This window comes from Dermacentor variabilis, chromosome 6, assembly GCF_050947875.1.
Source record: "Dermacentor variabilis isolate Ectoservices chromosome 6, ASM5094787v1, whole genome shotgun sequence".
Lineage (NCBI taxonomy): Eukaryota > Metazoa > Arthropoda > Arachnida > Ixodida > Ixodidae > Dermacentor > Dermacentor variabilis.
The window spans coordinates 153582765-153606250 of NC_134573.1; the positions used below are offsets into that span (position 1 = coordinate 153582765).

The 23486-nt window shown below is 43.3% G+C and overlaps 1 protein-coding gene and 1 pseudogene across 1 annotated transcript in view; both read left to right on the plus strand.

The window, feature by feature from the left end:
* Window positions 1–23486, plus strand: part of Mcm10 (minichromosome maintenance 10 homolog) — a 33359-nt gene that overhangs the window by 3449 nt on the left and 6424 nt on the right. The window contains exons 4-13 of the mRNA XM_075696316.1: window positions 1013–1175; window positions 2408–2569; window positions 2983–3113; window positions 4214–4294; window positions 5793–5882; window positions 9567–9749; window positions 11768–11850; window positions 14959–15173; window positions 17649–17781; window positions 22595–22728. Of these exons, the coding sequence (XP_075552431.1) occupies window positions 1013–1175; window positions 2408–2569; window positions 2983–3113; window positions 4214–4294; window positions 5793–5882; window positions 9567–9749; window positions 11768–11850; window positions 14959–15173; window positions 17649–17781; window positions 22595–22728 (1375 nt within the window). The remainder of the gene's footprint in view (window positions 1–1012; window positions 1176–2407; window positions 2570–2982; window positions 3114–4213; window positions 4295–5792; window positions 5883–9566; window positions 9750–11767; window positions 11851–14958; window positions 15174–17648; window positions 17782–22594; window positions 22729–23486) is intronic.
* Window positions 18664–20830, plus strand: LOC142584517 (uncharacterized; annotated as a pseudogene).

Consider the following 23486-nt stretch of genomic DNA (forward strand, 5'->3'; position numbering starts at 1 on the left):
GCAGAAATGTGCTTCATTCAAAGTATGTTATCGTGGCCATGTAGTTCTGTCACGCCTTGGCTCTCTGCGCATAAGCGGAAGTTGTATTTTCTTCTATACGTTTGTTCAGGCTGTCATTAAACAGTTGGTAGTTTGGCGCTTCACTGTCTTCCTTTCTTCTGTCCCTTTTCAAGAAATGTATTTTGCGCTACAGAGTATACCTAGGAAAGTCTTACACTTGGTTAGAGCAATATTGGCTCTTTGTTTGGCTGGTTAACCTCCGTGCGAACAGGTGGATGGACCGTGCAAACCGATCAGGCCGCTCACGTATGTGTACGCTAAAGTTGCATCATCAGCTTGAGTTTGTGCCTCTACCCATCTGTCGAAAAGCCCAGCCCACCTGTGGTTACCAGAATACCAGACACATTCGATGCTGCTACAGAATGCTCGCAACGCAAGCTGCTTCGATAGCTCTCGCTTGGGGTCGACTGCCAAGCAGCTGCCGGAGAGGTTGGAGAGGCTTCGTGCGCGCGCTTGATCCTAGAGAACCGGAAGTAGACGACACGATGCGCCATCATGAGTCAGAGCCAGTGAAGGCGTAGTTTAGCCCCGATCACTCGGCAAACGATTTCTGGAGAAAATGCATGACTATTGAGGAGGGTAACTTGTAATCGTCCGTAGCTCTCTTTATATGAGACGCTTCACACTAATTGTGGTGTGAATGATTAACTTTAGCTGTACCCTACGCGTCTGCAAAATTTCTCCGAACCGTTTCAGGGGCCCTTTAAGGCTATTGTAGTTGTTGTTAGCTATTGCATTAAATCCCATCAGTGAATCGAAATTTTATTGAGATAATGCCTTCGGGAATGCCACCTTATGCTAAATGCTTTATGCTGACGAATATGGCTTAACAGCTGTTTTTGGTGATGCATCACAATAACTGGATATTACCTGACAACGTAGTTGTGTGACTAGCCTGAAGCAAGTCGTATCTACTGAGCTGTGAATGCTGAAACGATGCTTGCACTTTCAGACGGCCCCTGGTGTCATCAACAGTTATGGAAGCCCGTATGAGTGGAAGAAAAATGGTCAAGATGTCCATGGTACCCAGTTTTGTTCAGCAAAAGAAGATCGATATTGACTGGGTTACAGTTGGTGTGCTGGTCAACAAGACACCACCAAAGACATCCAAAAATGTCAGTATAATCGTATTTCTAGTCATGTTTTTACATTTAGTTGCAGCTGCTTGTTCATTCTTTAATTCTACTTGTCAACATGCCAATATCATTTCATAGACAAGCTGCAGAGCATGACATCACAAAGATAGGATGGTGAGTAAAGTATTAAAAAAAGATATATTTTTAGCTTTACTGCTAAGAGTGCGCTGGCAAGGCAAGGCTAACAGATCTGGTCCAACCATTACTCAGCAAGGATAACTATGTTTCACTGCTAAGAAATGCAAAGAAGTATCATCTGCTCTTTTTGTCTACATTATGTGTTACCATACCTTTCTGTTTGTACTAAACATGCAGCTTGTACCACTTCCTGGGATGGAGTTTACTTCGCGCTGAAAAGTAGTACTAATGCAAAACTCTTGCATTTTCTATTTAATAAGCATGCACTGTCATCTCACAATATAATCTTTGTAGCTCTATTAAGTAAACAATAAATAATTATTTATTTGGTCACTTGGTCTAGCCAGTACTGGTTTTGAGGTCCCTGTTTCACCCTTGTTCTGTGATGTTGTGACATGGTTAGTTAGTCATGCACTAGTCTCCATGTGAGAACTCATTTTGTGACGTCAGCCCTTGCTAAAATCAACCCAACATAGCATTAGATACATGGACATTTCTCTCATTGTGCTGATTTCTATGTCACAAGGCGCTGTGGTTTTGAATCAATCACCTTCATGGTCCTTACAATTTAACTTTAGTTTTAAGCAATTGTATTAACATTACATTAAGAACTCAGTAAATCTAAGCATAACTCCCCCTTTCAATAGACCTATTTTTGTAGAAAGATAACTGCGTTACTGAATACAAATACTGATACAAATTCTGATACTGATACTGTTACTGATACAAATTCAAGCAACCTGCCCCAGTTAGAGGGACCAAGAGGTGAACAGGAAGAGGTGCTTAAATTCGGTTGAATATAACACATTTGACAAACACATAATGTTAAACCGAATAACCAATAACAAACGTAATTTGTTATTGGTGCTTGATCTGGGGTATCCACATATGCTGGTACAAATCCTAGACATACAGGTATCAACATAGCATTAGCACAGATGTCTAGAGTTTAAAATTTGGTACAACTGAGGTTGGTTGCCTACACAATGAAATGATTTTCTTTTGCAATGCTCAGTAATTCCAGTCTTGCCTCTTTTATTTGGCTGTGAGAAAGAAAAAAATTCCTGTTGCAGGGAAAGCCATTCTCAATATGGAAGTTGACAGACCTGCAAGACTGTGAAAACCTTGTCTGCGTGTTTCTCTTTGGTAATGTACATGAGAAGCACTGGAAGACATCAGTTGGCTCTGTGGTTGGTTTTCTGAATCCATCAGTCATGCCAAACAAGGACAACTACGTAAGTTGTTGTTCTGAATGTATTTATGCTATTGCGTAAAAAATTTGCATTAGATAAATGAAGATGTATAACATTACTTCACTTTCATATGATGAAGAAAATCAACACTTCTTTTTTTAATTTAGTTAATGAATTATAAATTTCAGTGTCTGGGCACATCTGCTATCTCCCAGGAGCACCAACCGTACTCCTGTGAGATACCAGACACCGCTGGGTGTATATTACTGGTGCCTTGTGCAGACAGGGGGTATGAACTAATAATAAGGTGTGCCTCTCTATTGCTTTAGATGTCTCTGAGCAAAAAACAATTAATAAACGTCAACAAATAAACGTCAAGACGCTGCTACACAGTGCAGTCTGCCTGCTTGCTTGATAATGGACATCCACTTAGTATGCGCACATTCATTCCACAGAGCGGTCGGAAGGAGGTGTGCCTCAGTATAGACCACCCTGGCAAAGTGATGCTGATGGGAACATCCAAGGATTTTGGAACGTGCAAAGGCAAAACCAGAGATGGTCAACCCTGCACCAATGTAGCGAACATGTATGTGTTAATTTTCACTCTATAACGGCAAAAGTGAGGGTGGGACGTGTGTGTGTTTGGGGGGACAGGGGGCCAAGTAGCTGTAGCCATACCTCACTGAGGTGACTGTGTGCACCAAAATAGTGTAAACGAAGATGAGCATTTTGGAGAATAGTGATAGGCCGTAAATGCCAGTAAATAATTTTTATAAGGGATTGCCTAGTGATATCTAGATTGTCTAATAATGTAAGCTCAAGTAAAATCTTACTTTTAGTATATATCGATTGACCACATGGGCATGTGACACACTAGCTCCTCAGTGTCTCACATAAGGCACCTGGTTTACCTCACATTTTCATATTTTCTATGCACATTGTCCTTTTAGACTCGCTACATTCTTCTCCCACAATTGTCTACCACCTAAACACTATATTATGTCATACAAGCCTCGTGATGGGAAATTTCCAGGGCAAAGAAAAGCTTTCTGTAAAGTATTTAGTTGTCAGTTGATGCCTTAAAGATGCATGTTAGTTATTTTAAATGCTGGGGAACAAAGTGCAGTTTAAATCTTTGAATGATCATAGTACTGCTCAATAACTGCTTTAAATGCTAACCTGTAAATTTATTAGTCTTAAACAGAAGCATAAATAGAACCAAAAGCATACTATGCCCATTGATTCTGCAATAGGTTAAGTGCAAAGCACTGATTAGTAGACTAGTATTAAGGAAGTACTCAGTGTTTTGCTTTATTTTTGTACAAGAATCTCCTATTTATGTGCAATTTTTTGTTTTTTTTGTTTAAAAAAATTAAATTATGGTATTTTACATGCCAAACCACAATCTGATTATGAAGTACGCCGTAGTCGAGAACTCTGGAAATTTGGACCACTTGGGGTTCTTTAATGTGCACATAAATCAAAATACAAGGGTGTTTTCGCATTCCGACCCCATCGAGATGCAGCTGCCGCAGCTGGGATTCGTTCCTACAACCTCATGCTTAGCAGCCCAATACCACAGCAACTAAGCAACCTTGATGACTTGCATGAAACTTTGCAGCTGAATCTAAATTCTCTAAATTTTTATATAGCTACATTATTGTGGACAAAATTTGTATTCACTAGGTCAACCTGTCCTTACTGTGTGTACCACGTCAAAGCCGAGTATCGCAAGATGAGTTCCAAGCGAACTGACCTCCAGGCATCGTAAGTTTTGGAACTTTTTGTTTTTCTTATGTCATTTTCACTTTCCACTTCTTGTCTGATAGTTTTCACCAGTTCATTTGAGGAAAATGGGTTTGGTTTTGCTGCTAGAGGTTAACTTCCATGGTTGACAAATGCGTACCTGCCAACCCCTGGGGACTTCAAAATTCAGGACGTGGGAGCAGCCCGCTACTCTACCACCTTGAGCGGCAGAAATACCGCAGGACCTAAATAAAGTTCTCTGTCTGTCTCTCTGCTGTCTGCAAAAATTAGGGGTGGAGATGGGGGAGGGGGGGCGACAAACAAAAGAAAGAATTCAGTCTCTGAAACAGCTCTGAATGGCTGCCAGTACAGTTATTAGGCATCTCGATGCTCATACTGTGACCAGAAATGGTGCCCGATCAACTTTGTCTATATATTTGCCGCCTAACAAATACTGCCACAGGAAGCAGTTGGGCGCAGTGGAGAGTGCTAACCGATGAGATCATAGCACAACTGTTGGCCTTAGTCGGTTGCTGAAGTCCAGCTTATTTGGCCACGATTCCCCGCAGGCCGCTCCGTGGGCACGGGGGGCGGCATTCACCTGTTCTTGGTTGCTTGCATGGAGTTTGGTGTGGCGAGTACGCAGCGGTGCTTTGGACTGGATTTTCCCAGCTCAAAATTTGTCACTCCATGGAAGGTGGCTTTAATAGAGCACCAAGCATCTCTTCTATGCATTACATGACCTGTCCTATTCCATTTCTTCCTTTTAATGTCATCTAGGATATCCACTACACCAGTTTGCCATTTCATACTGCCTTCTTCCCATCTCTTGACTTTGCACCTAGAATGTTGCATGTCATTCCAGCTGAGCATGCTCCGAAAATCCATAGCTATATTACTGAACAAGCGCGTTCAAAATCATTTTCGCTTTCACATGATGTAACATCCATTGCACTGCTTCAATGCATTGAAAGGCATGCACTGATGTTTTTAGATTAATGTCATAGCATAATGTCCACTACAGTGTCTTTGTATAGAGAAGTGCAATATACATTGATGTTTACATGTATTAGATTAATTTTATTGTATTCTACAGAACGTAGTGCAGCCTGTGTGTTTTTATTGCAGCCTCAAATGTGTCTTTAGAACCCTTCCGTCCAGTCATAGGCTTACAAAAGAGCAGCCATTTGGTTATTTCGAAGAAAGGAAATTGCATAAGTGCATTGTTCTTCGACTGTTGTCACTGCACTCAACAATGTGTCACTGACACTGACAAGGAATGTATCACTATTCAGAGATCTCTGTTGTGTACACTTCTTAAATTCATTTAAGCACACTGAAAGCTGTAGCCCTCAAAATGATTGTTCAAGGCTATGTGCTCTAGCTGAGTTCCCTTTTATAGTGGCCCATTAACCCGATTCATATCAAACATAATTGTTAGCTTATTTCTTCAAAAATGGTTGTTGTGCTCTTCCAAACGCCCTGTAATGTTGACTGCTATGCCCAATGTGTTTTTAAGATACTCTGGTGTTGCACCGAGCGGATTGAAGCAGAAAGTCCTCAAGAACAGCCAAGTCATCTACGGGGGCCAGATGTTTATGAATCCCACGTGAGTCTGTCAATGCACTGCAGAGCTATTCAGTAATGTTAATATAGCTGAATTTAATCTTGTGTACGTGTTGCAGAGATTTATAAGCCCCACCCGAACAAATTAATGCTGTTTCAACCTGTGGTGAATCGTCAGAAACAATAAATCTGTCCCTTAAGTCTTGCGTGATTGCGGACTTTAATACATTTATCTCGCAACCTCTGTCTTGCATTCATGTCATAGACACAAATGGCTTCTTGTGGTATGTGTCATGTAATGCTGCAGAATGCTAGCTCTGCTCTCTCAGCCTGTCACCTAAGAAATTAATTTTTGGCTTTATTTGAAACTACAGTTAAATCTATATATATTGAATGTGAGTATAGCGAATATAATCAAGTAAATACAAAATTTTTCTTGCTGATATCAGCATGTAATGGAGTACACATCTGCTTACTAAGAATACAGTCGAATCCACTTATACAATGTTCAAGTACCAAGAAAATCCCATTGCTATAACCGGTACCTGTTATAACAGGGCTGCATGAAAAAAAGCAGCAGGGATAAACATCCAAACATTAATTAGACAGAAAGAAGTATAGTTGAACTCAATATTATTACCAGATTTAACTATACTTGGATGTAACAATGAACAGCCGCTTGCTGCAATGTTTCCATGCTGTATTACTGGCTATAACAACTAAATCTGTGCCACAAAGAAAAAATGTGAAATCCAAGAAAATGATTTTAAAAATTCAGGAGAGATACTTAAGATTGCTTACGTGTGGGAATGCGAAGGCATTTTAATCGCTTAGGTGAAATGTTTTCAATTGATGTTTTCGACATGCATTAAAGTTATTTCTGCAGAATTGGCATGTGTGTTTGTGTATACGTTGGCCATGGGTTGGAAACATTCAGACCATTTTACTGCAGAACGACGCATTTTATTTTATGCCTAATGGTAGGTTTGTCGTGACTCTGTCATCCTCTTTTGTGTTCGCTTGCTTCGTCTTCCGAGACGTGCTTCCATAGGCGACCATGTTTCACAGATGCTGCTGAAGTAACACACTTCGGAGCGCATCCCAATAGACGCAGCACCGATAAAATCCGGAGGGCAAGTAGCACATGGGAGGCAGTGACATGACGTGTGCAATGACGCACACACTGGGCACAACTTTAGTCAACCATAACTGTGGAGCCACCGTGGCATCGGGGGAAGCACGCTCGACCCGCACCCTGGAGGCCCGGGTTCGATCCTCACCCCGACTGAAATTTACCTAATTTTCTTTTTGAAGGCATTAATTTACTTTGTTTGCAGGAACCTGCCTGACAAACTTGATGTCAATCCGAGCATTTTTTTAAATGTGTTTTTAAAAAAACTCTTCGTGCCATCGGCCATTTTTAGTACCATCTTTCAGTCACGCCGCCGATGACAACACCAGATTTTCGCATAACGGGGCATATAATGCTTTCGCATTAAGACACAAGCTGCTGCACCTACCTGCGTGCCCCACACCTTCACCACACCCGCCTTTGTGCGGTGCACCCCACATGGCATAAAGGCGAGTGTGGTGAAGTCGTGGGGCATGCACGCAGGTATGCTAGCTAACTTTTTTTTTTTCCTGCAAGGGTTCTGCATTGTTTATTTTTACCCCTTTTGGCACACCGCAGTAGCCAGCTTTAATTGTTATACTGTTGAACGTCGATATGCTGGACTTCAATATAACAAAATTCTCTATATACTACAAATTATTTACCTTTGTGTAAGTTCTTGCCATAGAACACCATTTAGCTTGAACCTCAATATAACCAAATGTGTTTATACACAATTTCAATTTAACGAAATTTCACTGCCACTGCGAAAGAATAGAGAGTCGATAAATAGAAACTTCCACAGAAGCAGATGGTCAAATTGTTGAATTACATGTGGCTGTTTGCAAATGCACCTCTCAAGTCGCACACTGCTGCACAACCAAGAGTGACCACCAAAGCAGAGCAGCGTCGTGTTCCATATGAAGCCTAAGTGCGATAAGATCCTATCACCCCTTGCGTGCTGTATGCTTTAGGTGTGAGGTAAAGTGCACGAAGGGAAGCTGAGGAGGATGGTCGCTTGATGAGTGTTGTCTTCCTGCATGAGCAAGCGGGGAGGGAAATAAGCTTGCGGTAATGCGATCAAGCAAGGGCGGGGATGTCGGCGCGCGTCTCCTTTTCTAGCGCGGCCATGGCTGAGCACATACGCAGCCCGCGCATCTTATTTTAGAGGTAGTCTGTTGACCTGCTGCTTCTGCAAAGTCTGGGCGAGCTGAGACATCTCGGCATTGTGCACTGTCTTCTCTTGCATTTAGTGCTGGAGGTTGTGTAATCTCGAGTTTCGGAGATGTTTTGAAACGAAAGATAGACAAAGGCATTCGCTCCCCGCTTGGCGCTTTTCATGATAGCGTCATCCTGTTGTGGGCGACACCATCAGCCATGGGGGCAGAGTGGATGTAAAAGTATGGCTAGCTTTGCTTCGTACTGCCAATGTGAAGATATTGTTGACATGGCACAAAATCACATCTTTGGTCGCCGACTCTCAAATTCAACAAAATTATTTTGTTTTTTCTCATTCAAATTTGCTTTTTTCTTTTGACTGACAGATAATTTCGAAAATTTGTGCGGCCCCTCCTGTGTAAGAAAAATCAATTGGCATCTGTACTTATTTGCATAATAGACCGAATTTTATTATAATAGTATTGTGAATTTCACTATAACAAAACTAATTGTCAATTTTAGCAACTTTCTTATATCGAGGTCTGTAATTGACAATGCGGCATGGGAGCATTGTGGTAAGCAATTGATGGTGCATTGGCTGCTCATTGTTATCAGATATATTGTTAAATCTGGTATTGTGATAAGTAAGTGGGTTCGACTGTACCTGACATAACAAAAGTATTTCCATTTCAGATGCAACTACCATAAGGATGAGGCTTGACTGTATTATATGCCGCCGTAGCTGGGACTCAATTGGCTGCTGTATTGTTTAGCATTTCAGCCATTTAAGTATTCTCAATAAATTTACTGTTGCACGATGTACACCACCTGAAATCTAAACACAAGGTACTTTTAAGGAAAGCCAAGTTTCTTGTATATGCAAGAAACAAGCATTAATTCATGCTTCTAGGGACCACATGGTTTAGATTGAACTACTCAAAGTTAAGCACATATGGTTAATAGCAGAATCAATGCAAATTACACGGATAGGTATGCACACAAAATGATTCAATGTGCTAAGTGGCTGGCCACTGCCTCCGTGATTCTATCGTGGAGAAAAGACTTAATGCTGTAGCATTGCCTTACTGCTTAGCTCAAAATAATTTAGTACATGTAATAGATTATGGCTACCAATTTCTCACACATTTGCTAAAAAAAGTTTAGTCTTGCACAAAGTGGATGGAACTGCAACGCTCAAATTACACTTTTAGTGTTAAATGCTTTGAACTTTTTAGGGGACTCTTTGGGAGAAGCATTCAGATTTTGAAATTTTTTTAAACAAGCTCGAGCACTTATTTGAGCTTGATTTAAACATGCTATTTGTCTGGTCACTTGGCTTTACACAGCCATTTTGTATCTTCATTTCCGTTACTTGGAAATTTTAAATTACGTGTCTTATTTTCATGCAGCAATGCATGATGAGCTGCTCTATAACATATATTTTGTTGCATTTTACAGACGAGAGGCAACAAGAACACTTCGTACAAAAGACAAACTAGTGTTAAGCAATCTCAAGGTTGCCAGACAGGCAGAGGAGATCGAGACGTCGCGGCATGCCGTGGCAAAAGCCGTTCAATTGAAGCACCTCTCGTCATCAGAGAACCAGGCCATAAACGATGTTGCATCTAAGTCAGATTTTCTGTAAGTCTGCTTGTTTTTATGGTTTTTCTATGCACATACTTTTTTGTTCTATTTAACTTCAGCTTGTTTTGGGGACCATTGCTAACACATGTGAGACCATAAGCTCCCATCAGGTAATCAACAGAAGTATAAAAAATACTTTTTAATTGATATTTGAGATACAGTAGAACCTTGTTGATATGTTACCGTTTGGTACGTTTTCCTGGTGCCCCTGTTTGCAATCGAAAACACAAAAAATGACCCAATAGAGTTACGCTCATATTTTACTGGTTTATGCTTTCCCAGAACACACAATTTTTCAACACCAACGTTTGGTACTTCACCAAAATGTGATCATAAGATACATTTTCTGGCCGCTAAAACACATGTAAACAAGCAAATGCGTGAGGTACGCGTGATCTAGAATAGTATATAGTTGCCTGTTGCAGCAGCCTCACTGCTATACTTGCCCTCCCACTCGCCCCACGTTTCACGTCGGCGCGCACTCAGTTTCTAATTTCGGTACCAGCAAATCTTCTCCGGGGTCCTCGCACACTGTAGTCACAGCTATCACCGGAAATCTTATTGCGATAAGCATCTTCGCCTATCTATTTCACAGCGCGTGGTGCCGTCGGAAGTGTAACGCACGCTTCTAATAGACGATAACCAAAATGTGACGGCATTCCATGATGCAGACTGCGATCGTATACGTTTTCCGGCTGCTGGATCCCATATGAACAAGAAAAGGTGTGAGGCGCGCGCAATCGAGAACAATAAATAGCCATCCGTCTCGCATAAAACTACGACGCGCTCAATTTCGTTTTTCGGTACCAGCAAATCTCAGGCCGGGTAGTCCCATGCCACAGTTACAGCTATCGCCACCAAACCTATTGTGATAGGCGTCTCCATCTGTCTATTTTACAGCACGTGGTGCGTAGGGCCATTGGTAGCGTACTGCGCGCTTTTAGTATAGGCGGTAACCGAAACGCGCTGATGTCCCCTGCTGCAGGCGGCACGATGTGGGCATCACGTTTCGCTTCGGTGGCATCCTGCTTCGTCCACCAGCTTGATTTCGTTTTAGTTTCCTGTCGCCCTCTTAAAACACCACACAATAGGAAAACAACAAAACGCATCTCTGGCCACCGGGGCACCACCAGCTGGACGCGCTTCGGAGTCTCATGCCTCAACGATCCGCGCGTTGCTTCGCATTATGTAGATGTCAATAATAGTTGAGTCTGTCAAATTTTTTTAGTTACTTCGGATCGTATGTTTCCCCGGCTAATACGTCTTTTCTCGCATTCTTTTTTCTAAAACGTATGAAGGAGGTTCTATTGGGGGCGTATTCTGAAATGATCCACTTCAACGATATTATCGCCTCAGCGATTATATTGCTATTAGGTGCACGCTGATTGGCTGGTAGAGCAGAATCGGATGACATAGCTCGCCTGATTTTGCTAAGACAACCAATCAGTGCGTGCAGATGGCAAAGGCGCGGCCAAGGCGATAGTATCGCCGAAGTGGATCGTTTTAGAATACAGCCCTTGTATTTGCTTAGCCATGCATGTGGCATCCTGCTTTATCTGATAAGGATGATGCGTGAAATGACTTGCAAACATGTAGAACCGATGTACTACCGTGCTCAGTATGAGCTGCAAAACGTGACAGCTTGGCTATATGCTTTCGCATTGTAGTTTGTTAAAGCTTTTCGTTGTAGGCAACGAAAACGCTTTATACAAAAGACAAACTGATCTTAAGGAATCTCAAGGTTGCCAGACAGGCAGAGGAGATCAAGAAGACATTGCGGTATGTGTGAAAGTGCACAGCAAAACGGTTGCGCGCTCTAGCTCATACTGAGCACAATAGTACACAATGTACATGCAAAGTTAAAGCTTGCTGTATAGTCCTGGTTGTGTTCCAGAGAAAAATTAAAAATGCCTTTTTTGCATGCAGCACATTGGCTGTGTAGATTTTTCGTTGTGTAGGAGTAATTTCATTCCTTTTATGACTGTGTAGGAGTCATTTTATTCTGGTAATTGCAGAGGCAAGGCATTGTGCAATCCCGGTGCTGGCTCTCGTAACTTCCTTCGCCATGTGGTTCACGAGAAAGACTCAACATCATCTGGTAATGTCTTGTTTTGTTATAGCTACGTATATTGCATGTCATTATTAATAGCCTATATTTTCTAAAATAGCATAAAAAGCATATATGTATATCCTTCAGTCATAGTACAGACTGTGTTAGAAGTGTGTATCTGCACCATATTAGGAAGTGGGCATTCACACACGCTGCATATTTTGCCACTTTACACAGACAAAACTGATTGCTGTAGTGTTGTCTGCCGTAACTGCCATCATTGCCTCTTCTTTCAAATGTACAGCAGAACCTCTTTTTAACGTCTGATATTTGTCACGACCGCTCCTTTATTTATCTCGTATTTTGTCATCAGCACATGCAGTCGACTTCCATTGTTTCCACCCTGAGGGGACTGATAAAATTGATAGAATTATCTGGTGTATTGTATTAAACAAGTCACAGAAAGAAAAAATGCCGAAACACACCGCTGATTCACTCGGCATTATTTGCACAATTATAACATGCCCACGTATCTAACGCACGCCCACATTCTATTTGTCCGAATTGGAAAACTAATGTAGAAATGGTATTACAGCTCCTAAACAACGCAACAGTTTAACGCGCGCCTGATTTCTTTGCAAGGAAAATGGGCAAGGGTCTAATTTGTGTTGCGCACTGGTGAACCGTTTATATTTTTTTGAAGTCAGTTTTGCCGCAATACATATGTGTTATGCGGTAAAGCATACAAACGTCGCGTAGGCGGTTTTGGTTCGTATTTGATTGCCTTCCACAACTGGATGCAATGTGAAAGGAATAAAATCGACGCCCTGATACGCCGAGCTTACAAGGCGGCGCTCGGACTACTCGAGTGTACGAGCACCAACAAGCTCCTGAGCCTGGGGGTACACAATACCCTCGACGAAATTGCGGAAGCGCAACGGACCGCCCAGCTGGAGCGGCTCTCTATGACCGAAGCCGGCAGGCGCATACTTCAATACTTGGGCTTCACGCCCGGAGCGAAAGCGGCGAGTAGCGACGTTTCTGTCCCGGACGGAACCCGGCGCCGGATTCGGGTGGACCTCATCCCGAGAAACATGAACCCGGAGTACAACAAGGAGAGAAGAGCGGCGAGGGCCAAGGCCCTCATCGACTTTCACGCCAAGGACGAGCACGCAAGGTTCGTGGATGCGGCAGAATACCAGGGGGAGTGCACGGCGTTCGTAGCTACCGTCATCGAGGCGTTGTCCGGTGCGGCGAGGGCAGCGGCGAGCTTACGGGTCCGCGAGGCGTGTCAGGCGGAGGAGGTGGCCATTGCCCTGGCCATTGCCGACCCCGGGTGCCAGACGATGTTGTGCGATTCCCGAAGTGCAGTGCGGAATTATGCAAAGGGCAAAGTGTGTGGTGAGGCTGTGCGCGTTCTGTGCTCAGCTGATCTGCAACAACAGAATCGGTGTGTTAGAATCAAGTGGTTCCCGGCGCACGCGGGCAACGATGCGTCCGAGAAGCATGATAACCGCAACGAGACGGCACACGCAGTGGCGCGAGCGCTAACCAACCGCGCCGCTGCAACCGACCGTCCAACGTGGTGTAGTGCCAAGGACCGCATTACGACGTTCAACGAACTTACCCAGTTCCACCGCCTGGCTCGAAGGACTTTCCCACCCCCGCACCCGGGGCTGAGCCGAGCGGAGGCGGCGCTGTTCAGACAATTGCAAACTGGTTCTTTACCCACCCCAGTATTAATGACTCATCTATACCCTAAATTATATGTGAGTGATGTGTGCCGCGTGTGCCAACGGGAGAGGGCCACCCTGACGCACATCCTATGGGATTGCACCAAGTTCCCCAATGAGGCTTCAACAAGTACAACGATTCCTCCGCGACTCGCGGCTGCGGCGGAATGCTACGACCACGAAAGCCAAACCTGGGCCGTCCAGCAGGTCTCGGCAGCTCTTGAAAGACAAAGGCCGAGCGAAACCGACGGAACGTTGCCCCACAGGGCGACCAACCGCGGGAGTAACACGCGCTGGAGTTGAGTAGAGACCACCCGCTGAGAAGACGTCAGGGCCCGCGTCACGGCGCCATTTAGTCATGGTGTCGTTCTGCAGGCGACTACATGAAGTTCTCTCTCTCTCTCTCTCTCTCTCTCTCTCTCTCTCTCTCTCTCTCTCTCTCTCTCTCTCTCTCTCTCCCTCTCTCTCTGCCCAATTTTCATGAAAAACAAGGCGCGCATTAAAATGCAGTAAATGCCGTAATCAGATATCGTGAGCTACGGTTATTGGTTGAAAATCCTCGTAGGGTGAAAACAGGCATTTTTGACAGGAGATGACACATGATCAATGCTTGCACTGTCTCCTAAGCTCCGTCGGGACAGAGTTTGCCACTAAAAGGACATTATTGTGGTCACTGTAGGGGTTAGATGCATTCGTGCTGACTGGTCGGGTTTCAATTATCCGGTCAAGGCCAATTTTAAGATCAGAATAACGAAAGCTTGGGCCCATAGATATGCAAGGGTGCCAGCCATGACCTTCAGTCAGTATCGAATTAACAATTGTTGATTAAAGAAAGAAAGTTAACTTCTAGCAGTTGTAAGAAACAGAATCTTTATGTAACACTTGGAATTTTCCACAAAAATTGTTGAAAGTTAGTAACTAAAAAAAATTGAATCATGGCATCTACAAATTTGTAACTCTACACTAAAAGCAGATAATGCAGTTATGTAAACTGCATCTGTTAGAGCATCTAAAACACAAATTTGATGTCAGGTTAACGTGCAAGAAATTGTTGCAATACTTACAAGGGTTTTCCAAGGTCCTACTCAGAAGTTAGTGTTGGTATTTGAGGGCAGTGTATAACATCAATTTTGTGTACTTTAGATTTCTTAATAGATGCAGTTTACAGAACAGTGATATCATTATTTGTTACTGTGTTACAAAGTTGAAAACATTGTAACAGTTTTCAAGCTTTCTATTAAGTCTCCATCCTCTTATGCACTTCTGTCTGGTTAAAAGCGTTAATTGTTTTGACATGATTTTATTATTGTCACGGCAGTAAGTATGGTAGCGCAGGGAGAGCAAGTACGGTAGGTTTAGCTCTGTTAAATGCCATGAGTCAGAATTCGAAATGATCCTCGTTTATCATTCATCCTATTTGCAGCGGCATCCTCAAAAAAAGAAATGGTATCTATCACTGCTAAGGACCTTCTCAAGATGCACAACGGCAGTGTGAAGTCACCTGCAGGGGCATCTCTAGCTTCCGGAAGGACTGCCCCGGCATTGCAGGCAAAGGCACTGGGTGCCATCAGCCCCATTGGCTCAGGTTCAGTGCCGTTTCCGAAACTGACTGCTTTAACTCCATCTGAAATTGCTAAGGTGAGTCACTCTAAATTTGCATGGTAACATTAGTTCCACTCCTTGTGTAATACAAAGTCTGAAAAAGCAATGGGACTGGGTCTGCTGTGTGAGCTATGAGCGAAATAGAGATAAGCTTATTATTTAGCCAAGTAATATGATGCCTTGGTAGTATATGACTGTAATCGCAGCTTTCTGTGTCCATCTAGTCTTTTTTTCTTTTTTTTGCTCATACGTTGTTTTTTTATATATCATCGCCTTTGCAAGTTGTTCAGCTCTAAAAACTGAGGAATGAACTATGACCATAGACCAATGAATCAGCCTGAAATTTCTTATTTACTTGGGGAAAGCTCTGTCAGGAGCGCTCAAAATGCTTTGGCAAGTGTGCAGAGATGATACCATGTCCACACACACATGTGTTTGAATTGCACAAAAGGTTCGAAGAGGGGGACAAGGAAATGAAAAATGGCTAAAGAAGCGAGAGGCCTTCAACAAGCAGAAATCATTGCAACATCTACCATGTAAGGCAGATGTGTGCTGATCAGCGGTTGACTGTTAGAATGATCACCAGCCAGTTGAATATGCAAAAGGACTGTGTTTGGAGGATAATCGCTGAAAATTTGGGCATGCAAAAAATCTGTGCAATGATTGTCTGTATATCATCACAAGTCTTCAGACTGAGCCAGATTTCTTTTGTTGAGTAATTACCGGGGATGAGATGGTTTTTGGGTACAATCCAGAATCCAAGATCCAGAGCTGTCAGTGTAAGTTTATGTTATTACTGAGGCTGAAGAAAGCAAGGTAGTCAAAGTCAAAAGTCATGATGTTCACATTTTTTAGTGTCAGAGGCATCGACCTCAGTGAGTTCTTGCCACAGGGCCAAACGATAAGTCAGCGTGCTTACAAAAATATTTTGTGCCGTTTGCTTCGCTCAGTATGCGAGAAGAGAACATAATTGTTTTGGGACAAATTGTGGCTGCTGCATCAAGAAAACAACGCACCAAGTCACAACGGCCTCACCATCTGGCAGTTTCTGGCCAAGAGGAATATTGCTGTTCTAGAACAACCTTCCTATTCCCCTGGTCTTGCCACGTCTCGCTTTTTTTATTTCGAAAGCTGAAAAAAATTATCAAGAAAATCTGTTTTGAAAGCTTGGAGGTCATCACGAGAGCCATAACGACATACCGACGTGTCAAGAGGGCCAGACGTAACATCAGGAAGTTGGAGGAAATCATAAGGTTGGGAAAGTTTTTATACAAGAGCACTCTTGGATTGCTCAAAAAATAAAATATTTGCCTATGATACTGCATCAGATGTTTCGAATAAAGGTCTGCCATAGCTTATCTCTGTAATTTAAAGGGCCCTTCATTAGGTCTGATATTTTGAGTCGACAAGCGGAGAGTACACTATGCGCATTAACGATCGTGTCTGCTAAATGTTACTTTGCTACATGCCGCGGAAAGATGTAAAATTTCAAACCGAATGCCATTTGCCCTTCCCCTTGCGGCTGCTGTGCTCCAAGTCAGAGGGGGACATACACGTGCTAGTGCACCTACATACGTGTGTTTGTGCTGTGACATCGCTCGTAGTGACACATGACCTCGAGAATTATTCAAGTCAACATGTTGTATTTCTGTAATCTTGAATAGACGAATTAAAGTTTAGACAAATAATAAAACAAACCAAATTTCTGTGTTTTTGTTTTACTTCGCACCACAGCAAGAGAGATGTACTTCCATTTCGTCTGCTTATTCCCACGTCGTGCAGCCGTGCACGCAGACACCGAAACTATGTCATTTTCTGCAGTGTTGAAGCGCAAGATCATGCTCTGTGATTCGCTTGTGTCTGCCTCAGTGTTCTTGTAGCACTGACTTATACCGCTAGTCAGGTGTCCTCGTGCACAGCATGCAAAATCATGCGCTGCGCGAAACGAGACAATCACAACAGCTCGCACGTGACGCTGTCATTGGAAGTGTGCCGTGCTGCAGAAAAGCAAAGAGGGAAAAAAAATGAAGGTGGGGCCCGTGGCGTATGCAACACGCGTTTCTCAAGCTCCAGTATGGGAGAACGCAGGGAAGGAACTTCGCTTTCGGAGGCTGTATGAGGCAAGTGGAGAGAGTGTCTCGTTTAGCAGTGGCGCTCGCCTCCTGAAATCATGGTTTCGTGGCACTGAAATAATTCTATCTCGGCTATCAATGAGCCGATTTGAAAATTTTTTTGTGGCAAAACGCTCCCTAGAGGACACATAACAACTTCTAGTATATAGCCGAAATTTGCTATGTGACCTGCTGAGGTGCCCTATAAAAAAAGAAAATTCTTAGAGCAACTGCAGTATTAAATTATACAAACCTTTTGAATGTCGCCAAATGGTGTGTTCAATCATTCAATGTTCTGTGCGTTGAATCAAACTCTACTGTTGATAATTATTGCAGTAGTGCTGACACTAGATGCGGAAGGTTAAACTCGGGCTTGGGCTTTCTTTTTTTGTCTACACAGCTGAGAGCTGCACAGAAGCTGAGTGCTAAAGCTCCTCTTGTGAGACAGGATCCTAATGCCGTCAGAAAAGCCACCACGTCCTCTGAAGTTCAAGCTAAGATTCAAAGGAAACTTGAGGAACCTCCCACATCACGTGAGCATGGCTTTCATTTTGCAGCAAGAGCAAGATAAGGCTTCATTTCTACTTCTGTGCTACAGTCATTAATAGAAGGAACATTTAGCAAATCTTACAACGAAACTGCAGGCAAATAAGTTCATATCGAACTCATTTTATGAGATTCCACTAATACATTCAGTGTAATACGTTCAGTGTTCAAGTAGTACACAGGAACAATGTTGTCTGTGCATCTTGTCCACCCTCTGCGTCATATCCAATAGTAGAACCTCATTCATACATTTTGGAAAAGAATACGAGAAAAAACTTACTAACTGGGAAGCTGTATGATTCAACCAGGGTGTGCACAGGTCCTTAAAAACCTTGAAGACCCTTCAATTTGAATATTTTGTTTTCAAGGCCCTTGAAAATCCTGGACTTTTTGCTGCTCCTTGAAAATCCTGGACTTTTTGCTGCTCCTTGAAAACCCTTGAATTCCTAGCATAGTACATGCAAATGGCTATTAATAAAATAAACGCAGTTAAAATATTTGTATTTGCAGTATTACGTTTGAATATATGCGTTTCAGGCGTAAAAAATCAGTTTGTGCTAATATAGCCAATGTTGCGCAACAGTTAGCCACATTGGAGCCACTCGGCTCTGAAGCCAACTTGAGCCTATTCAATCCAATCTGATCTTGGCACTTTGTTATTTTGGTTGATGGTAGTGCATTGTGCGGTCGCTTCTGCACCCGACTTGTTGCGGCTGAAACATCTGAATACAAAGCAAATGCCTAAGAAAAGCAAATTTCAAGGCGCGTGGCTTCACAACGAAGCTTACAAAGACTGTATTGCACCAGATACGACGAGTGAGCACCGTGCAAGATGCAGACCTTGCAGAAAGACCTTCAATATCACCAACATGGGCTACTCAGCGTTAAAGAGCCATATGAAGAGTGCTAAGCATGCTGGTGTCATGAAGATTGCAGCCAACAGCTCGGTGCGAAGGTACTTAGTCCAAAGTACGGGGCAACAGTCAGCCGTCCCACCTCCTTCGCAATCGGGAAAGCTAGATGATGCTTGCAAGGCGCACAAGCTGGTGACGAACGCGGAGATTCTGTGGACTTTGAAAGTTGTCACATCGCATTTCTCCTATCGGTCGTCGTCAGAAGCAGGCCAGCTATTCCAGTGTATGTTCCCGGACAGTGGCGTGGCCAAAGCATTTTCTTGCGGAGAGAAAAAATGTGCCTATGTGACGTGCCATGGTCTGAGGCCCTTCTTTTTATCTGTTCTGCAAGAGAAGATAAAAGATTGCGATTACTACATGGTGCTCTTCGATGAGTCAACGAACAACTATCTCCAGTGGAAACAATTGGATGTTCACACCAGTATTGGAATTCGTCTCACAAGGTGGCAACGAGGTACTATACCTCGGTGTTTATGGGGCACTCGACATCCGAGGACATCCAAGGAACGCTGCTGACTGCGCTCAAGCCTTTCCCTCTTGAGAAAATTCTTCAGATTTCAATGGAATGTCCCAATGTTAACCTGAAGGTACTCAAGAATTTCCAAGAGCACCTGCATCAAGCATACCAAGTTCAATGTCTGCACATTGGGACTTGTGGCCTCCACACCATGCACAACGCCTACAGGGCAGGTGTTACAGCAAGTAAGTGGGGACTTGACTGTCTGCTCTCCAGTCTGAGCGTGCTTTTCCATGGTTCTCCTGCAAGGAGGGAGGACTTCTCAGCAGTTACCGGTCAGGCGACTTTTCCTCTGAACTTTGTTGCCCACCGGTGGTTGGAGAATGTGCCTGGGATAGAGAGAGCCTTGCTGTTGTGGTGTGACATTAAGAAGTTATTGCAGCTGCAAGAAAGAAGGAAGTAAGCCCCCCAAAGTGTGGATCATTTCACAACTTGTGTGAGTTGCCTGTGATGGCTTAGTGCTAGCATAGCTTCAATTTGCACTGGATGTGGCCATGACCCTCAAGCCATTCCTTACTGAGTACTAAAAGGATCAGCCCATGGTGTTCTTTCTTGCAAGGGACTTGGAAACTGTGGTCAGGAAGCTACTGACGAAGTTTCTGAAGTGCTCGGTCTTCAGCAAAAGGAGCCACTGGTCTCCTGATGGTGTATATTGAAAGCACCCAGAACCACAGTCCACTTGAAAAGGTGGATGTAGGCCATGCTGCTGAACAGACTGTCCGGAAAACTGAAGCAAGCCAGAAGGACGTGTTTCAGGTCCCCATGGAATGCAAATGCTTCTTGATCAGTGTGATAAAGAAAGTGCTTGAGATAAGTCCACCGAGATTCCCAATCGTTAGGAGTTTGTCCTCTCTGGACCCACGACAAATGTGTACTAAACCATATGAGTGCCTGGCCGGCTTCAGAAGAGTGTTGGATTCCCTCATTACAGTGGGCAGAATGTCTGAGCACCAAAGAGACACTGTACTGGGGGAGTACACTGGGGGAGTTCCTGCAGGAAGAGATGCATAACATGCGAATGTTCGAGAAGAACGTAAACAGGTTGGAAGAGTTCTTGACTGAGCTGATGAGGTTTAATTCATCATACGGGGAACTGTGGAAGGTTGTCAAGCTTTTGCTCGTGCTCCGCCATGGACAGGCCACTGTGGAGCGAGGGTTTAGCGTGAACCGCCAGGTTGCTGTAGAAAACCTGAAGGAGCTGTCGTACATTTCGCAACGTATTGTATGCGACGCTGTGGACAAGGCAGGGGGCGTCTTTAACGTCCCTATTACAAAAGAGCTGAGGACTGCTGTATCAGCTGCCCGGAAGCAGTATGCTGCATATCTGGAAGCAGAAGAAAAGAATCAATGGGATGATGTAAGGGAATCAAAGAGCCACTGCATCGACGAAGAGATCGATGCAATAAAAAAAAAAAAAAGAAAGAAACTCGAGACAACAATAGCTGACCTCCAGTCTTCTGCGGATACGTATGCCGAAAAAGCATAAGCAGCTGATGATCTGAAATATGTGGTCAGATCAAAAAGTCTGAGGCTGCATGAAGCAAGACTGAGGAACTCCGTAGCCTCAACCAGAAGATTCAGGAAAAGTGGCAGGAGCTCCCCTGAAGTTGCCATTAGCACTTTTGCAGAATGGATTGCTGTTCGACATTGGTGCAATGCACTGCAGGGTGTTTTTCAACACGGAACATATATTATGTTGGTATAGTGCAATACAATCTGTTCCTTTAAATGATTTTTTTTCCGACTTCGTTCAGTAATATTATGTTGGTTTAGTGCAGTACAAGCTGTTCCTTGAAAAATTTTTTTTTTTTCGACTTTGTTCAGTGAAATTTGTACCTGATATTGAAGACTGCTGCATGTAGCATTGTGTTGAGTCCTTGAAAATATTCCAACTGGGCCTTGAAATTCCTTGAATATCCTTGAATTTTCCCCTTTTGAGTCTGTACGAACCCTGGATCCAACGTCACTTAAGCATATGGCAGACAAAACTGTAGTTGACATCTACGAAATGCGATGTGTTCCACGTGTCGTTGTAGCACGAGACGTAGACATGCGCTGAGCTGGTGGTGGCCCAAGCAGCCTGAGACATGCTGTGTCGATTTCCTATTGCTTAGTGTTTTAATACGGCGATGGGAAGCCGAAACGAAATCAAGCTAGTGGGTGATGCCAGAACACTATTCCACCAGAGTAACACATGACACTCACTTCGCACTGCCTGTAGCAGAAAACGGCGGCATGTTTGGCCTTTCGCCTATTAAAACCATGCGGTGCACTTAGAACAGCAGTTGACCACACACACTGCAAAACAGATAAAAGAAGATGCTTATCACAATAGGGTTAGCTGTGATAGGGGATTTGCTGGTGCCGAAAATGAAAACTGAGTGTGTAGCAGCATTTTCAGGGTGGGGCAAGTACTACTATGGGGAAGCTACCCTGCCAGGCTCCTACTTCTCATGGTCGCACGTGCCTTGCGCTTTTTCTTGTTCACATTGAATCTAGTGGCTGGAAAACGTATCACATGATCGCAGTTTGGTGTTGCACTGAATGTTGGTGCTGTAAAATTGTGCATTTCGGGAACATATTAGCTGGTAAAAAAGAAGCTTAACTGGGATGGGTCATTGGAGTGAATGAAATAGTACACCTCTAGCCACTTGCTTTCAACCTTTTACTTGCAATAGCAAGTTATACACTTTGTGTTTGCACTTGTTGCTGACCATTCTTGTGTGTCTAATATGCCTCTGAAATGTGTTATTCAGCAAAAGTTAGTTGCGTGGCAAGTTCTAGTACTTAGTGTTTACACTGATGTGTGTCATTGTGTATGAATCCTCTAATGTATATGTTATAATCATATATATTACAACCGTCATTCGCCAAGTGCATGCTAGATGGTGCCGCAATGCTGCACCGAGGCCCATATAGTATTTGAACCTTGCTACTGTATGTTTGTCAATGTGCATCTGAAGCAGCGATTGATGAGTTAGAGTAGCACATATGTCAACGTACCACCATGTGCAAGAGACACCTCAACTTCCCATTGCTAGTGCATTCAGCTGCAGTTTTATGGAAAAAACCTTTTATGTTTTACTTGCATGAGCACTCTTCGCATAGTGCAGGAGTGTGAGTAAGTGCCTTATTTCTTATAGATTGAATTTGAGCTCATTTTTACCTTAAACTATGTACCAATTTGCCCGAGAATGCTCTTTGCTGTTAAACCATTGCAGCACTTGACGAAGGTAGAGATCAGAATTTTGCTGTGTCATACAGTGATGGCAGTCTGTCAGGACACAGTCATGCCCATCACAGAAGTGGTTAGTGCAACTTCACAGTTCCTTTTCACCTGACGGCACATCTATTCGAACACTTTTTCAGGCAAAGAAACCCGAGATGACGAGTTGGTAGAAATGCCAGCAGCCAAAAAATCTCGTCTGGGGCCAGCATTGACTAAGGAAGAAGTGGAGAAGCTGCTTCGTCAAAAGTCATCTCATGCTCACCAAGTGGACGATGTAGGGCTCTATTCCATGCTGATGTTGTTATTATGCACTGACTGCTGAAGTATGCCTTATTTAGATTACATCCCTTCTTTAAGACATTTAGCATTTTGGCTTTTTTGTGTTACTTATTCGGATTTGAACAACAGCAAATGGGTTGAAGACACAGGTTCGTCATGTTTGACGCTGTTTGGATCAGAATGAAGATGGCACAAAAGGAAGTTGCTGACTTCTGCAGCTATTGCTAAATGCAAATCTGATGCAATAGTGTCATCTGAAACTGTTGCTAATACATACTCTTTGTGGTAAACTGGCTAGAGTGGTTTCATGTCTCAATGATGAGCAGTCTCATAGCCAAGAGAATAAGACAAGCAAACAAACAAAATAATGTTGATTGCGACATGGAAACAGCTTTTTGAGTGATTCATTGTGCTGCTTTATGAACATTTAGTGCTCCTGTGCCTGGCAGAAAATGCAGTCACATGTACTGCCATTACAGTTGCTTACCAAGGATTATGTTTAGAAGTCTGACACTTGATGTTCAAAACAATTAGTGAATGCTATTGGCCTTGCATGCAAAAAAGCGCAGTCAGACTTTGTTTCTGTGAATATGCAGCACGGACAACACAGCTTTTTGGTTTCACTAACGTTCTTTTACCATATGCAACATTATTGTGCCCGACTATAAGTCTCTTTAGTAACTGTGAAGAGTGTAGCTTCATGCAGTGTGTGATTGACTTATGGCTAACGGTTGTGTGTTTCTGTGATATGTT